This window comes from Argiope bruennichi, chromosome X1 (assembly GCF_947563725.1).
Source record: "Argiope bruennichi chromosome X1, qqArgBrue1.1, whole genome shotgun sequence".
NCBI lineage: Eukaryota > Metazoa > Arthropoda > Arachnida > Araneae > Araneidae > Argiope > Argiope bruennichi.
The window spans coordinates 126,047,124-126,066,483 of record NC_079162.1 but is presented as its reverse complement, the minus strand read 5'-3'; the positions used below and the strand labels follow the sequence as shown (position 1 = coordinate 126,066,483).

The window sequence follows — 19,360 nt, the reverse complement described above, 5'->3', positions numbered from 1 at the left end:
TTTTTTTTACTGTCCATATTTCCCTATTACAATTGTGAGATGATTGCATGGCTTGTAGGACTGACAGAGAATCTGAAAAAATTGAGCATTTCTGTCCGTCCTCCACCCTTTCACAATATTGAATGACCATTGAAGAAGATGCTGCTGGAGGCAGAACTTCACTCTCCAGACTTCTACACCACTTAAAATGAATATGGATTCAAGAATATTTCTATGAAAGAGTGAATCGTTCTCTGGTTTACTTCAAAAAGTTTCTTATATATGATGTCTGATAATGTCATTATCCTGCCACGGTAAAATTTGGAATTCCTGACAAGGCTCCGTTTATTTTATTTTCTCCTTTTTGTTCACTTTTTAAAAAATTGTCTGTTGATACATTTGTATAATTTATATTTTTGGAAGTCATTTATGATATTGTAGGATGGAATCTCAAAGCAATGCCTTTTTGTAAGTTTGACTTTTTCAAGCAAATATATTTTTTGAGATATGGACTGAGATTCTGAATTAGAACACCGAGGCCCTAATCAAGAAACTGTGATGAATGTTCATTCGTATGATATATCCTCCCAGATGGGAATATTAGCTCTTATATCTATCATCATGTTACACAACCATAAAAAGATAAGTTATTTACAGTAACTATAATCATCATAGACTGACTACTCCGACACACCCGAAAACACACGGAAAAACTTGAATGACCGTACCGCCGCAGCAGCAATTCTGTCGGGAACTGTGGTTGAGTTCCGAGAGTCATCACCGGCCACGGTACAACCTTTCCCTAACGAAGTACGTCCCGTCTTCGATGGGAGGAGCTAGACACTCACCTTTTCGTTTACCTACAGTGGTGGCGAGAGTCAATCACCATGCCGGAAGCTTCTCATCCTCAATTACGAGGTGCCCGCTTCCCCCGTGGGACTACAGTCACTATGTAAACACCATGTTAATGGAACGATTTAATTCCTTATGCGCTTTGGTTTTGTTTATTAATGTAATATTTCAAAGCTACACAAAGACCATCGGTGATTGACCAAGTCATTTTAAACTGTCGTAAGATAACACGAACCACTCTTGGGCAACACATAACTATATAACCGACTTAAGCATGTTTGAATCCTCACTGACCAATTTAACGCAACCTTCAAATCCTGATTCAATTTCCTGCCAGAGGTTACCAGTTAAAATTCAGAAGTTCAATCAATATTTCGTGTTTCTAATATCAAATGCACCTTTCACATCGTCTTCACAAAGTTTATTAAATTTTCTTCTGGAGAAGTGATCATATTCAATCTTGCTTGACCCGGAAATTTTTTAAACAGAGGTAGTTTTTTTTTCACGTATATTAAACTTAGAATAAATTTAATTCTTTTGCAAAATATGACTTTTCATTTTCTTCAAAAGAATTGTATGAAACTTTTTTCTGAGTTATCAGATTTTCAACTGGCTATTTTTATTTCTTTATCCTTTTCCTTTTGACAGTTTTGAAAAAAAATGAAAATTGAGCAGTAATATCGTCCGTTTTTGTCTTTCTGCTGCTAAATATTTTCCAAAATGAAAAGGTTAAGCTATTTTATCAAAAAAATGTGAAGTGAATTCTAAATAATCTAAAAATTCGACAGCCGTCATTTTTCTTAAAAGTTTCAGAAATTCGCATTATTGATTAAATATTTAATACTTGGGAAATAATTTTTAATATTTAGAAGTGTATTTTAATTTTTATTTAAAAAAATAATTTCAGAAAATGAATTGCTTGCACAGATTCAATGAGAAAATTCTGTAAATAAGTTGATTTCACAAGAATTTCAAGCATTGTCTATACGCTTTGCGACAATTATCTATATCTATTTTTTTATTATTTTTTGTATTAAAATGTTATTTCGACTTGATTCGACGACATATTTATAATTCAACGTGATATTCTCATAATATTTTCTTACTCCAGCTAAATATGATATTTTTGGGTTACAAAATATCATATTTAGATATGCATGGTAATTCTAGAACATCTTGCAAAAGTATAAAAGCAAGTAAAAGCAGCTGATATAAGATTTTGAAATGCAATGAATAGTCAGAAATGGAGCATTGTACTGATAAGAGGATGGTGATAAGGCTACGTTTACATATTTGAGTAAATGTAGCAACCCCAACTATTACTTTTGGCAGCATGATAATTCTCATAGTTCCAGCTCTCACATCTATCAGGAAGAATTCTCCATTGATATTTAGATGGATAATTGAGTATGGCGTACAACCGAATATTCCTGTTGACCAAGTAGCTGTACATTACGTTTACATGTATAAATGTAGCAGTCCCAATTTTTACCTTTAAGAACGTGATAATTCACACAGTCTCAGATCTCACATCTATCAGGAAGAATTCTCCATTAATATTTAGATGGATAATTGAGTATGGTGCACAACCGAATATTATTGTTGACCAAGTCTGTACGTTATGTTTTCATATTCGAGTAAGTATAACAACCCCAATTCTTACCTCGAGTGCATGATAAGGGCCGCGGTGGCCTGGTGGTAAGATCTCGGCTTCGGAACCGGAGGGTTCCAGGTTCGTGACCAGATTCCACCGAAGAACCGCCGTGTAAGGGGGTCTGTTGCACGTTAAATCCGTCATGACCAAACGTCCTCCCACTGGTGTGGAGTGGAGAGGGGGGTGCTAGCTCAGGTGTCGTCCACGTCATCTGACCGCGGTTCAAAATAACGAGGTCCGTCCCGAAATAGCCCTAGTGTTGCTTAAAACGGGACGTTAATATAACCAAACCAAGGTGCATGATAATTCACACAGTTCCAGACCTATCTCACACCTACCAGGTATTCTCCAGTGATATTTGGTTGGATGATTGAGTAGGGTGCACAGCCATATATTCAAGTTAGCGGAATAACTGTACACGCAAAATATCTTAAGACAATATCGTATTGGAATTTCTTTCCAGTGTCCTTCTTATAGTTCGCAATGAGTATGCTAACTAGAGGAATGCACCAACATCTGATAGAACAAGCTGATTTTTTAAAATAACATTAGATGCCATCTCGATGCTAATTACGGCCTTTATTTTTTAAAGAAAATTTTATACCCACAACGTGCCAGAAAGCGTTTAAGGCTAGAAAGGTTCACTTGGCAGGCTTTCCACCAATCAGCACGAAAGAAGCACGACTTAGCCCCACAAGATAATAAGAGTACATACCCCCAACAAAGGCCAAGAGTAGACACATGCACTTTATTGAAACAGAAGAAAGAAATTTACATTCGTTGACCTGATTATGCGCAGTGATTAATTACAAGAATGATGCTACGTGACTCAACCCACTCCGGTGGGGAGAAAAAGCATAGAGTACAATTGCTCACCCATCGAAAGTGGAAAGATCGTGATCATTTGATCCAGAACAGCAGTTTTGCATTCATAAAGTACAGCATTAGATTTAATACAATAGACTGGCCCAAACACCAGCGATCTGAAGGAAGCTGATTTCTAGAGTAGCATCAGATGTTACCTCAGTTCTAATTACAGCCTTCATTGGATTGAATGATTTCTGTACAATAATGATCGGATCGATTTGGCCAGCATGTATTTTTTCCATTTAGGCCGGAAATCTATCGTAGTTGCCAGGTAACACTTGGGGCTGAAAAAACCTGAGAACTTTTATTAAAACGTCTCAGTAAATATTGCATTGTTGTTCGTGGGCGAACTTTTGAGCGTTTGATGAATCATTTGAACACCACACCACCGTCTCATATGGCTCCTATATAGATATAGATATAGCTGGGTTTTTATAAAAAATAAAAGGAAGAATAAGAAATAGGAATGAAAAGAAAAAAATGTAAAATAAATAGAAAAACAATAAACTACAAGATTATATAAAAAGAAAAAGTACGTCCCGTCATCGATGGGAGGAGTCAGATCCCCCACCTATTAGTGTACCCTCCAGGATGGCGAGATCCAACCACCATGCCGGAAGCATCTCATTCTCATTTCGAGGTGCTCCCCCCGGGGGTTTTGCCTTATGCGTAAAATACGCAGATTAGGGGAAAAAAACTTACTGTATTAAACGCAAGTTGCTAAATTATGGTTTGAAATGTGAACAACATCATTAAATACAATATCTATTAAAAACATTACACTACGTAGGATACTAGGCAATAATAATGTATGAAACTCGTAAGTGAAACGGAAAAAATTGCTCAATTTAAGGAAAACAAAAATGCATTGTAACTATTTAAGTTGTTCAGAAGTACGCGAGTTCATTTCATCCAAAATTTACATAATTCTGCATAAAATGTACATAAATTTTGCTTTCAAAGTAAATAGAAATACTAGCTTAAATTCGATGAATCACAAATCGAACAGAAGCTTCGTACTGATATGGAAATAAACAAAGTAATCTGTTTCTCAATTTGTAAAACGATTTTTCTTTTCCTTTCCATCCAGCGGATGCTCACGGAAGCTTGGATTCTCTCGTCAAAGCAATCAAAGAACACGGAGAACTTAAAGATGTTATATTCGACAAATCGTTGGATAACTGCAGTGAGTAAAACTATTTAATTTTTGATTACTCAAAGGTAGCAAAGTAATTTTCCTGAAAAAAGTCCATCCGCTCTATCTTCCTTCTAGTAAATCCTCTAATACATCAAATGTATTCATTTTATTTCTTTTTCTTCTGATTTCTGTAGCCGATTAATGTCTATCTGTTTCTTTCTTTTCGTTTCAGGCCTGGGCGAAAATGTACCACCATTTTGCGAATGCAGATTTTACACTTTTTTGTTCTGCGAAAACCACAACTTGACATCTGTTCCTAAAGGCATTGGAAATTCCATTACCAAATTGTAAGGGATTTTCTTGTGTTGCGGTTGTAATTTTGTATTTAGAATTTTGAGTTGAGATAATATAATACAAAGTACTGATAAATGTTAAAAATATTATCTTTTATCAGTCTAAAATGAATGAAATATCAAAAAGATGCAAATATTTATATTTCACGTTCGTACTATTCGATAATCTTTCGGATCGTACGTTGCTTATGATTCTCCAATCATTGTACAATTTCAGATGATGAACGAAAATGGCAAGATAAAACAAAATTGAATTTTGATGATAAGAAAGTAAAATTAAATAAGGTTTCACTACTACAGCTTATTTTTTGAAATATCTTTCTAAAAAAATTAAGAAGACAGGAAAAATAAGATAGATCATGGGTTTTAGGAAAGATTTCGTTACGAGTATACAAGACCAATTTCTTTAAAAATAATTCGAATTATTTTAAAAGCTTATTGTTACTTTTTAAAGAAATATCTTAATAATCCATTTTATCGAAGGCATGGATTATTGAAACTAAACGGAAGCTATTGTGTTTGTCAGAAGTTTTAAACTGAGGAAAGTTCCATATTTATATTATTCCAAGAAAATACTAATTTGTCATATTCTAGGTGTCTATTCTAATTGCGATCTAATAACTAATTTCTAAACTGTTAGAAATAAGCATATACTTTAACTGAAAAATTGCTTCAAATCACTTCATCCGCCAATAATTATGTTTCAATAGATAAATGGGGTGCTCAAAAAATGACTAAATCAAAACATTTTATTCTGTCTTCCGGTTATATAAATTATGTTTTGTATAACATTTCTTATTCACTAAGGTTTGAATTTTAAAAACTTACACTTTTCTGCAACCCAAACTAATTAAGTTATAAAGTTTTAAATATCCTTATTTTAAAAGATTTCACACTATTTCAATATCCACCTTGAGGAAGATCCGCCAATAAATGCATTACGTTTCCTAGAGGCGATTGGTGAATGGCCTAATAGAATGAAATTCAAAGCTTCAAAAATCGGTCATTAATTACAAAAGAGTGGATTTTTTTTTTCTAAAAGATTAGTGATCAAAATTGTTTTGACTAATAAGATGAAGGATTGATTCAAAATTCAATCTTCGTAATTTTTTAAATAGCCTATTTATTGATTCAACGGCATTGCGATTTAGAATATCTTTTATATTGAATGTTTAGATTTATCTGAAACAATTTAGAAATAAGCTATTTGGCCATATTTATAAGGGACGCCCAATACATTGGTGTTGTTCCCTATGTAATTGCATTACAAAATTGTAAAAAATCAAGCAATTTTCTAGTGAAGAGATCATGACAGAAAAATTCAATTTGCTTTATTAAGCTCATAGTGTACATACCATTCTCAAAATATTTGACTTATATAAATCATTTAATAGATATTAAAAAACGTTCTAGTGAATTTAATTGCTAAAACTTTTTAACAAGTATTAAAACTTCTTTCTTATAATTTTGATAATAATTGTTGTTTTATGCATTCGTTATAGGGCCCTGACCAATACCTCACTCCGATCATTACCGGCAGGGGCGTTTTCGGAATACAAAGGATTGAAAATAATGTAAGTTCAAAATGTTCATTTTTTTTTTCAAAAACGTTTTTTGTTTCATAAAAACAAAAGCGTTTCGGAAAGAAAATTAAGTAATACAGTTTCATCATTTCATATAAAATAATGAGTTTAAAGCATTCAACTATCCTAACTAACTTTTCTTGCATGCTCATTAATAAAGATGAATTTGTGTTTTAGAGGCAATTTTTTTGCACCAATTGAAACCAAAATTTGACACATAACTACAATTGCAGTCATAGAATCACATACCAAATTTCATACATTTAAGTAAGTCTTCGCGTTTTTGAATTATCGCGTTTACATGCTCCTGAAAATAAACGATACATGTGTAACCCTTTGTTGGATTTGACTGAAAATTTGATAGGTGTAAAATTTGTGTGCCTAATTTTATCTATATAGCTCTCTTCGTTTTGTAGTTATCATATTAAATTATATCCATACAGAAGGACACACATATTTCCTCAGAATAGATTTGGTTCAAAATTTCTTAGAAATGTATGAATTTCGCGTAAAGGCTATACACAAAATTTCAACGTCTAGTTCAAAGCATTTTTTAGTTATCTTTGTCACAGACAGACAGATATAATGCCAAAAAGTGTATTTTTCGAACTCGGGGAGTTCTAAAATGTGGATATCGAGTTCGAATTTTTTTGGACAATGACAATACTCTCTAAAGTCCGTATACAATAAAGTAAATAAAGAGCATAGACAATGCGAGTTGCAGTTTATTCTTGAATTGGATTCATGTGTCAGGATGCGTTTACTTAGTCAAAATAGGGGTGAGAGGAAAAATGAAATTATGAAATGTTTACATTTCTCAAAAGGTGAACTTAGAAGGCGTAAAAACTGCGGATAAATCGGAACATTGTGGGAAAAAGATACTATTTTACAATAAATCAATTTTTGTTTAATGTAAATGGCCTAAATATTAAATTACAATGAATAAACGCAGAATTTCTGTTTTCAAAATTTAGCAATTCACCTTTCTACAAAATAAAAACATTTTATATTAAAGCCTTTTTTTTATTTGTTATCGAATTTTTTATTGCATTTTGAGATTAACAACGGTAGATAATTTCAGTCCCATTTAATGATATTATTTAAAATATTATGTGTGCCATTTTTGCCATTTGATCTAATTATTTAAGAAATCAATACGCAATTTTGAGTTAAAATAAAATGGTACTATCAGGAATGACAAGACACTTCACATAAGCGAGAAGAAAAACACTAAATTAAAAAGTATCTAATGGGGCGGAAATAAAGGTCAAAAGAATGAGGAAGAATTCCAGAAATGCTCTCATCCTTCCGCTTCTCACCCCTTAGCGGAGTAGAATTCGTTGAAAGGTGGTAGTCTTGAGACACGGAAACGAACAATCATATTTCAGCATTTAAATAAATAATGAAAATCATGCTGATCTTTTCAATATTGATGTACATTACTGCGAGTGCTGACAGAAGAATCAGAATCATACGGGCATACATGGTCGGAAACATTGTCTTCAAAGGAGTTGATACTGGAGAGATACACGAACAGCATAGAGCCTAGGCTATTCGTGTATCTCTCTTTAGCCTAGAGTGCCTAAACTATAGAATATTTCTAGAAAAAAATTTGTCGTCAATTGCCATGTATATAACAAGTCCACAACAACATATAATGCAAGTACAATACAATCTCTGCGGTATTATAATTCCAGTACCAAGGGTCTTCGTCTTATTTACCCATGTGTTTTGTGAACTCCAAAATGGGATATCTGGATTGCATTATATAGAACATTACCTGGACATTTATAATCTTGATTACTTTTTATAAAGTTACTTGGAAAATAAGGCATCATTCTAAGATTTGCCAGGATTTTTCTAGAATGTTCATGATTTATTTCACTGCAGCCATTGAAACCTTTACCTTAGCTTATTTGGCAAATTCCAGTAATAAAACTCACTTACGTGTAATTATTTCTCGCTTTTTCGGCATGCCAACTAGTAATGATGACGCTTTCTTCCTTGCAACGCTAAGTGATTTCAATTTATCCTAAGAGACTGAAGATACTACACGAAGTGAGAGTTGTCCTTTCTACTACTAAATTGAACTATTAGTTTTTACTCATTTTAAAGTGCATTTCTAGGTCTTAGATATTTCCTTCTCGTGTCTCATAAAATTCAATCATTTCTGCTTTTATACAGATTTATTTGCAGACAAAACTGGGAATAGAATTATTATAAATGACTCCAAATTGAAAGCATACCCATTTGATAGTTTATATGCAATATTTTATGAAGTATATTTTTATTGAAAAACAGTACTTTAGAGTAGATGGGAATGGTCAAAAAAGTAAATTCTGATGAAATAAGCAATGGTTCCATGTCTTTTTCAAATATATTCTCTTCAAATAAGCTTATTACTGTTGTCAGAAGCCAAAAATAGATATTTCCCAATTACTCCAGAGTCTCTAGGGTGATTGAGGGCATACTGGAGTGATTATGAAAGTCGCTGTGACTGTGACTGGTTACTTAATAAATTAATTTGGGGAAAATGGCATTCTTCAGTGAGCCTTGAGAACACGATTATGCCCTCACAAAATTATGAATTATATACCTATTCATCTGATTCTACATAATTAACCACTATATGCTTATTTTCCATCTCATATGATAATTTCAAACCAATAAAAATGACGGAATCTAAAAAATCCGAATTACCCTAAGCGACCATGCTTTCTTATATGAAAAAGTGAAAAAATGCCTAATATATGTAATAAAGTTTTGCAGATCAATTGCGAAAAGAAGAGAAATTTGGAATTTATTTTCAACTTTTTTTTTTTCCACGGGAGGGCATGGTTTGTACATGGGGACCATATGCGGAATATGTCTTTTCTCACTAGAGCACAAGAGCAAAGCTTGGGAAATGTTTCCCTTAGTGTTTTTACTAAGAGATTCTTATAGGAATTTCTTCATAAAAGCGATTCAGAAAAAGAATTCTTAGGTTTCTTTGGAAGGTGCGCCGTAGACGTTAGGGATTTTTATCCCTTCACTCGGAGAGTAAGAATTGTAACGGACAGCAATTTTACAGAACGCGTTTTAGAAATAATTAAATATAAAAGTGGGATTTAGATCAGGAAATAATACATCATTTTAGAATAAAAATTATATGGTCTAATTTAAGATAAAAAATAGGCAATTAATTAGGATTTAAATTAAATTAAGATATATAATTACATATATACATTTTTTTTACTATAGAAATGATTATAACATAAGAATTTTCGTCATAAATCAGTAAGCTTTTCATCTGAACATTAATTTCTTCCTAAAAATTATGCATGATACATGAAACTTAAAAACGGCGAGGATTTCTACCCATATAGAGTTGAATTGGAATTTTGTTATTATTATTTTATGTATTCAGAAATTATCTTACTGAAGTAAAAAATGCTACACTTACATTAAAATCCTTACATGCACACATTTAATAATATTTTTTTACTTCCATAAGTTTCATTTTTTAAATTATGAATACTTAATAGCTTATGAGCTTCTATACTTAATAACTTATAACTTACGAATTTTGAAAATGAAATATAATCTTCCAATTTTGTTTTAGACATATCGAGGGGAATGTCATACGAGTTTTAAGTCCTGGACCTTTTTCAGAAATGTCAAATGTTACATTTTTGTAAGTATCTTTTATTTTTGAATTCATATTTTCTAAAATAATGTTGGTCGTTCGGTTATTTCAAATTGTAAAAGGCTGAAATACACTGCTTTAATTTAAAATTTAATCATCATCATTTTAATAATGCTAAGCATACATCTTAAAATGTGTTTTCTTTTTCAATAGCTTGTAAAGAAAATGTTTCTGTAAAACTTACTATTCGAACTATATTAACCCAATGGACTCTTCGGTCTTTTTTTTGGCTTAACCATAAAAAACTGGCTTTGAAAAAATTATAATTGAAACATAATATATAAAGTAAAAAAGTATTGATATATTTAGTGACCCCCACTCTAGCTGTGGCCCAATAACTACTTTCTAAATCGATATATAGAAGGTATATACTTTCGAATGAAAAAAAATTCACCTAAACGACGTAAGTGCTTTTGTGCTATTTGAGTCAATAAATGCTTTTCAGAAAATATCACGCAGTTTGAAATTTTTATACATCCCCTGGTCTTATTAGTCATAAAATTTTTTGACCATCAAAGATTTTAAATTTTAAAAAAGTCTACTCTTCTGCGCCAAAACTCGTTGAATTTTAAAGCTTTGAATATTACTATTTAGGATGACTTTCGACCATTTCAATGGCCCCTTCGAGAAAAATACACCAATCAGCTCACAACGCTTCCTCGAGGCAGCCATTGATGATTAATAAGGACCTGGAGGGGAAGAGGGGGGTAAGCTGGACAAAAATTTAAAATTTGAAATTTTTTAAGTACAGAGTTCCACACATAAAACAACTTCCCCTATTTGGAAACATGTTCAACTTAAAATAATGATCAGAATGAATTCATATGCCATACATATATTGTGGAATATGAGTTCGGAACATAGATTGTGGAATAAAGAAACAAATTCGGGTAAAAAATGGACCGTAAGTAGCTTTGTACGCAGGAAATTGGTTTCATTCTGTACAAATATTTGGCTTCATTCCGTACAGGTATTTGGTTTCATTCTGTACAGGTACTTGGTTTCATTCTGTACAGGTACTTGGTTTCATTCTGTTCGTTAATTTTAGCTGTGTGTCCAAACAGTGAAAGTTATTTAATGATCACACTTCATGTTCATTAATTTAAACAGCATAGAATATAATACTCCCAATCGGCGTCTATCTACTAATCGCATATCTATCTCTAACGGGTTTGAAATTAACTATTGGTTTATAATTAGAATGGATAACCCTCTCATACTACATACTATTATACTATGCCTTTCGTACTACTCCTATAAAAATATTAAAAAAGAAGCAACCGATGAAGCTGTTGCATTCTTTCTTTTGGTAGTTGAAAAATATATTTTTGCTTCAGAAGGATCAGATCTCAGAATAAATGCATAAAAATTCAGATTTTGCTATTTCGCAATAGCTAAAGGCATTACTGATAATCATTTTTGACATTTTCATTGTCGATATAATTTCTGAAGAAAACGCTTGGTTTTACTTTCTTCTCTTAATAGCTTTCAATTCTAATTTTCCCTGTAATGTTATCGATTTGTTAATTGTCTGTGTTCTGAAGATAGAATCTTGTGTTTAGGATCGAATTCAGCACTAAATTCCATCAAAATTCCACTCTTTTATGTGTTAAATCCATCACTGTGGATTCTTATTTGGCATTTCATAGATGCTTGAAGACTGGGGTACTTACTAAGTCATCTGACTACAATTCAAAAGATCGAGTACATCCCAAATTAACTTTAATTCAAATTAAACTCTGCTAATCTTTTTATAAAAATTTTACTTATTAAGTCAGTATTTAATTTTTTTATTTTTCACTTTGAGTTCTGTTTAGCTTGCTACGCGTCACGTTTATCCCTGAGAATTAATTTCATTTTCCGATGAAACTGCCGATCAAGAATCGTATAAAAGAACTGCCATCTAGGGGACAGATTTGAAATTACGACAATTTTAGAACTGAGGTGGAATTTGAACATTAATTTAAAATTGTCGATTCCTTTTTTGATAAATTTCGTTAAAACAGAAATAAGACAATAATAAAAAGTGTAAGTTAAAATATGAAACATTGACTAGGTGTAACATATATTTTATCTTACGGCATTATTTCACAAAACACATGTCAAACGTATCATAATTTTCTTCTAAAAATATTGCTGCCGTTTAATTTCAATTTCCTCCTTCGATTCATTTTGACTATTTGCAATGGTTGCTAGTCTTTGATTGTACAGGATATAATTTCTTTACAATCAGCTTGAAACAATTGAATTTGATAAAGATCTCGAAGAAGAAGCATAAATATTGCACATGCATTTAAAAATTTTAGAATTCCACTTTATAGGAGATTTTAAAGAAGACCTCTAAAAAACCTACGTTTTTTTTATTGCTGTTCTTATTTTTTTTAGACAATTAATGAAAAATCAAATTGAAATAATTGAGCCTGGAGCTTTTAAAGGACTTGATAATCTTCGTTGGCTGTAAGTATCAATAACTTTTCTGATAAAATTCTGTTTTTTTCCACATCAGAATATTGATAAATTCAAAATTTCTTTTCTTTAGTCTCCTGCAAAACAACCACCTCAAAAAACTGAATATGTCAGTCTTGGAAGACATACAGTCGATTGAAGTCTTGTAAGTATTCTAATCATCTTAAAAATTGAAAATGATCTTTCGATTTTAATTACAATCTAAATTAGAAACAAGGTAACAATTAAAAACGCTTTGTTAATTACTTGTATGAACACAACTTACACATTTGAGAGCAGGAATAACATTTTCGAATACTTTGAGTTCTTTTAAGCAAATTGGACGATTTCAGCTCGTTGCATTAAATTAATTAAAAAGGAAGATTTTTATGTTGTTGACTGTAGCTTGTTTCATATTAAGAAAGTTCGAGGATATTTCGTAACTTTCAAGACATTTTATTAAAAACTAATAAACGAGAGCGCTTAGGTATTTAACTGAATAATCTCCAAAAAGTCAGGTGTTCTCCTTGCAATATTTTAGATCGGCGAAGTTTACTCGAATGTGCAAAAGTATATGAGTTTTTGGAAACCATTTTACAAAATTTCACATGATCATTTTCCAACTATTCGGTTCAAAGCACTAGCTTTCTTTTCTTTAAATTTCATATTCTGATTTTATCTGATGAACTAAATAAGAATATATTTAAAACAGCACCATTTACAGAAAGCACCATTACGATTTTTTTCTAGAGATTTGACGGACAATAGATTGACTCAGCTTGGAACGTTTCCACCACTCGACAAGCTATTTTGGCTGTAAGTATAAACGTAAAGTTGATTTTGTCATTTTATAATTTATTCCATGTAATCATTTGCTAGGACATAAATAGAACAGATTTATTGTTTTCACAAAATCTAGATGCTTCAATAAAGTAGATTATCAAGAGTCACAAAATAGCGTTACTATTGTAAAAAAAGTATTCGAACTATAATTTTTTTTATCTAAGTTGCATCAATTCATCTGAACCTTTCTTAACTAAGTACTTTCATCTTCAATGTATGTGCAATGTATGAAGATGATTGTACTTCAGTACAATCATCTTCAATGTATTTTCAGCCAAGACTTTCTTTTCTTTAAATTTCATGATAAACCTGACTCTGAACTCATGTCAGCTAGAGCAATGTTGCTAAACTCAAAATTATAAGGTCATCATAAAGCTTCAATCCAGATTTTTTAAAGATTAAACTAATTCACTAAGATTTGTTATATCGCATGAAAACTAAAAGTAATTCACAGCCAATGTTAAAATAATTTATAATGACTGAAAACAACTATTTGGTCTTTATGCATAACACGAACACTTAAAATTGTTTATTTCATAAAATAATGCAGTTTTTTTTTTCTTTTTGTCAAATTAGACTCGATTCAACTTGTTTGAAATGTGTGTGTGTGTGTGTGTGTGTGTGTGTGTGTGTGTGTGTGTGTGTGTGTGTGTGTGTGTGTGTGTGTGTGTGTGTGTGTGTGTGTGTGTGCGTTTGCGTGTGTGTGTGTGTTTGTGCGCGTGTGTGTGCGTATGCGTGTGCGTGTGTGTGTGTAACATAGAAGAACAAGAAGAGTTTTTTTCACTTGGAGAACATCCTTTGTTTCCTTTAGTGGTTATCAGAAATCTTCATTTTAGAAACGATTTTGAAGATATATTGTTTATCCATGCTGAAAATTCAACATGGCATTCTCTCTATTACGAAGCAAAGATGGATGAGACCGTAACAAACGCCTTCGCAGCTTTCATACAAATAGAAGATGGAAAACCTCTTAATTTACGAAGTGAAACTGAAGAAGTTACTAATTTCACAGCTTTAATGAGGCTTGAAAAAGCTTATTGTTCCCTGACTCATAAGTTAATGTAAAATTAAGCGGCACAGAAAATAATAATCACATACAAAAACATATATATCAATATATAAATTCTTTTTATGTGATAAATATAATAAATTCTTTTTATGTGATAAGTATAATAAATTCTTTTTATGTGATAAATATAATAAATTCTTTTTATGTGATAAATATAATAAATTCTTTTTTTAACACCATTTAATTTTCTTGAAAATAAACGCACATCTACTTTATTCCAAGATAAAAGCGCTACTACTTTAACTGAAACAGCAGCACGAATCGTCACTTTTCGATAACCCCAAAAAGCTGCGGATTAAACTCTTTTCCGATGCAGCATAAAACCTGTGAGTGAGGTTCATACGCCCTCTATTTACAATACAACTCGCCCTGAGCTGCTTTTCTCTAAAAATTTTCATGACTCGGATTCATTGGAAATTCTTCCATCACTTACAAGATTTCGAATAAAAACTTTATTTGTATTTCTACAGTTCTTTCAAGTCATGCATAATATACAGGACTTGACAATAAAAATGACTGAAGATATATGCATTGTATATATCTTCAGTCATCTTATGTATATATTATGGTGGGCGGAAAAAAAGTAACTTTTTATTCATGTTGTTATTTAATCATATTAATTTTTTTTTATTCATGCCATTATTTGTAATTATGTTGTGGAAAAAGTTGTGACTTAATGAAAACTAAAGCAATGAAAAAAAGCAGCATAACTGATTCATATTTTCTAGTCTCATATGGGCCATAAAAGTGGCAAAAATCGAGTGTTTTCCAGTTTTAGAATTCTTAAATTTAACTTTACTTGCTTATTATGTTATTAGCTGCTAAACTGTCAACTTCTTAAGATTAATAATTTTTTTTACTGAAATCTGCCTATATCTTTCGATTCCGCATTCCATCCAAAGTTGACAACTAATATTTAGGTCTAAAAATATAATCTGTTTATTTTCGTTGCTGATGGCAGCACTTTGCAAAATTAAGCTTCAATACGACAATAATATTTGTAAGATGAAAAAAGAGTGTCAAGAATAGAGGAAACAATAAAAATTACCAAACCTTTAGAAAATACAAAATTTAACAAAAACAAAATGATCAAACTCTTTTACTAAATTTAGCATGTTTCATATTTGTAAAGATAGAATTTTTTTTAGTTCGTTTTTCACTCACTCTTTCATACACTAGAGCTCTGAAGCTTCGTAGAGTTATTGATTTCAAATGATAAGGGAATATATGAATTATTTTAGAGATCTTAATTATCAATTAATATATTAATTTAGCTAAAAATTGATTTCACACAGGTGGCGTTTTTCCATAAATTAATTTGTGAAACATTAATTTTTACATTCCATAATATATTTAATGATGAATTTTGAAATGAATAAAAAAGATCAATACATTATTACATATAAAAAGCAGAAAATATACTATTCTATCGAATATCAATATCATAAAGAAATTAAATGCAATGTAATCATAAAAGAGAAATTTTCGGAAATTCATTGAAAGCTAAAATACACTGCTGGCCATTAAAAATGCAACCCCATGAAGGAGAGCAGATACAAAAAAGATATTTATTTTACGTAAACAGTATACCAAGAAGACAAAATGGTTAAATTTGTAAGCAGTTTATAGGTTTATCGGATGCGATATTAGTAGAAACAGTTACCACACCTGGCAACAAAAGCGGCCTTTACCTGGTTAGGGATGGAGTGGATCTGGGCTTGGATGACAGAAACGGGCAATCATTCCAAGCTGTTTCAAATCTATGTCACACTTCATCAACCGTATTAGCTGGAGAAGGGTGGGGGCCAATCTCTCAGCAATCTATGAGAGTCAGAACATGACGTACAACAGTGGACTTGCATTATGTTATTGGAATATGGCGTTTGGCAGGCCTCGAAGATTGGGCACAACCACTGGACGTAACATGTCAGAAATGTACCGATTTGTGTTCAAATTACCATCGATCCGAACCAGAGATGTGAGTGTCGTGTATCCAATGGCTGCCCAAACAATCACACCAGGTACGAGACCCCAGGCCGATATCGAATGCATCTTTCTTCTTCTCAGGAAAAGGCGAGAACAACAGGGGCGACTTACTCGTGTCCAAGCTCTTCAGTATATTCTACATCTTACTCAGGTTCTGATTTTGAGATAAAGAAAAACAGCTAAATGATGCTTATCTTCTCAGAAAAAGGCGAGAACAACAGGAGCGACTTACTCGCGTCCAAGCTCTTCAGTATATTCTACATCTTACTCAGGTTCTGATTTTGAGATAAAGAAAAACAGCTAAATGATGCTTATCTTCTCAGAAAAAGGCGAGAACAACAGGAGCGACTTACTCGCGTCCAAGCTCTTCAGTATATTCTGCATCTTACTCAAGTTCTGATTCTGAGGTAAAGAAAACGTACAATCAGATCAAGAGTACTAAGAGGTTTTCCCCGTTTGTGCAAATGATTAATGAAGAATCTCCTCTTCCCTTTCATTGCTGGATGCACTCCGGGGTCTTGGTATCTTTGAAATGAGCCATTTCGCTTTATTTTCAATTGCTTCACGAGGGATATTAAACCTTTCAGGTGTTTCTGCACCACTTATTCCATTATTAATTATTGTAGAAAAGGCAAGTTGCAGCGTAGTATCATCATAATTTTGGAATATGTGACCCCCAACTTGATTCTACATCTAAAAAAATTCATTTCCTAATCTTGAAATCTGAACGAACAAATAAGGAAATCTAAAGTTTTGGGGAAAAGCATGCAAGAATTTGGGAAATGGGTGAAATTCTATGTTGGGAATGCTGTTTCGTCAAGAGTTTTGGTGCAACATTGCAGGTAAAGTATAAATGTAATATAAAATTAACATTTAAAAGTAATTCTGAAAGGTTAATACAAATTGTACTAAGCAAAACCAGTTGGTTTTACTTACAATGGAATGGATAAGGTAGAAGATTTTCGTACACAACCAAAAACTCTTGTTCTTCAAATCGTAAACAATAACACTGATAAAGAAGCATTTATTAGCCCTTTTACTACTGACCTGACCCAACAGGCTGTGTAAATTCTATCCTGGCAGGTCAGTTTCTGTTTCAAACGAGGGATGTAGGCCCCGAAACGAGTTATCACTAAGAATCTTCTCGCTACACATCCTGCATCTTTCGTTTGAAACAGAAACCGGCCCTCCAGGATAAAATTTGTACCGCCAGTTGGGCCGGAATCAGTAGTGAAAAGGTTAAAATGGAAAGCACTCAAAGGTTATCTCTCAATGCCTTCTGCAAAATATGGATGCCTCTAAATGTTCATTGAATAACTTAGTGGGAATCCAAACATAATGTTTTTCAAAAGCTAGCATGATGATCATATAAAGAGTTTCAACGGACATGATGTAAGAATATTGAAGCTTCACATATAAATTTTTTATTACTTGTTAATTTTTTAATTATTGATGTTATTTAATTACTTAACAAATTATGTTTAATAATCCTACATATTGGTTTGAATCGATTCGAAATATTAAATAAATTGACCTCATAGATATGCATTAAACCTATAAACTTATCATAGAATCAGTATTGAGGCTCTGCTTTGAAACTATTCGACGAGGATAAGGGACGTAATTGGAAACTAACTTTCCGACATTCTGGAACATATAACCGAAAATAAAATATTGATTTCTTTCAGATAAAGATCGATAAAGGAAGAAAAAAAATGAAATATATAGTACATATAATATATTGCATGCTTTAACAAGTTCAAACATGCGTCCTTGATGTGTTTGCTTTCAAGTACATTTTTAGATATTCTTCTTTATCATTTTCTAAGCTTCCCATTTTTCTTCTAAGTGGATATTATAATGTCCTTAATCAATGTACTAATGTTACATTCCGGCTCTTTTTTCCCTTTTTAGAGGTCTGGGAAATAACAGAATTGAAAGAATAGCAAAATCAACATTCAAGGAACTTGCATCCCTAGAAGTGTTGTAAGTAAATGTTTATTTTTATATGAACATAAAATGTTTACTTATTTAATAAAGAATATTTACATATCTTGACCTTTTCAAGTTCAATTTCTGAATACAAAATTTTAATATTCAACACAGTTCAATTTTTGGAGAGAAAAAAATTCAAGTCTGAAAAGGTTAAAGAAATATTATTATACACTATTTTTGATTAAATTTCATTATATTTTATTTAATCAGTCATTTTTTAATGTTTTATTTCAAGAGTTTGCGTTTTCATGAAATAAGAAAATTCTCCTCTTCCCTGGAAACAACACTTCTTATCCAACAAATATAATCAAAACAAATATAACATTGTTTGAAATGCCCTTTTAAATGAAGAGATAATTATTTGAGTTGTTTTAAATAAAATTTATTTTCAGGCGAAATTTAGATATTCCACCTATAAAAATACGTAATGTCAACAATCATAGTACTTGTGCTTCAAAAATATTCTCTTCGAAAATTATTTGAATTTCATATTTAGTTTTGAATTATATTGTGCAGTTGATAATGGATACTATACCAAAAAAATATTTTTAAAAATTAATATTTATAACTAAATCAAATAAAGAAACCCAAATTCTGTACATATGATAATTATGATTGATTGATTGGATTTTAATGGCGCAAAACTCAGGCATGGATAATATGATAATTATAATTGGGAAATAAAGGATTTTCTTTTTGAAAAAATTGTAACATGCATAGTGAATATTAGTATGGAGAAAGGACATTCTAGGTATGACGGGATATCGGCATTTAATTCACATAATTTTGTACACAATAATAAAAAATTGAAATGCATGAGAAAATGAAACAGAAATGAAACTACAATCCACACCCGAGTATTCGGCCTAATGTGGCGGAAGGGCAGGCAGAATAGCAAAAACGCCGGATAG

General features: G+C 31.8%; 1 protein-coding gene across 2 annotated transcripts in view; it reads left to right on the top strand.

Moving 5' to 3' along the window:
• LOC129958692 (relaxin receptor 1-like) overlaps positions 1-19,360 on the top strand; it is a 154,064-nt gene that overhangs the window by 105,498 nt on the left and 29,206 nt on the right. For both annotated transcript variants that reach the window (XM_056071339.1, XM_056071338.1), the window contains exons 3-10: positions 4,443-4,538; positions 4,723-4,837; positions 6,346-6,417; positions 10,028-10,099; positions 12,497-12,568; positions 12,651-12,722; positions 13,307-13,372; positions 18,369-18,440. In XM_056071339.1, coding sequence (XP_055927314.1) covers positions 4,443-4,538; positions 4,723-4,837; positions 6,346-6,417; positions 10,028-10,099; positions 12,497-12,568; positions 12,651-12,722; positions 13,307-13,372; positions 18,369-18,440 — 637 coding nt within the window. The remainder of the gene's footprint in view (positions 1-4,442; positions 4,539-4,722; positions 4,838-6,345; positions 6,418-10,027; positions 10,100-12,496; positions 12,569-12,650; positions 12,723-13,306; positions 13,373-18,368; positions 18,441-19,360) is intronic.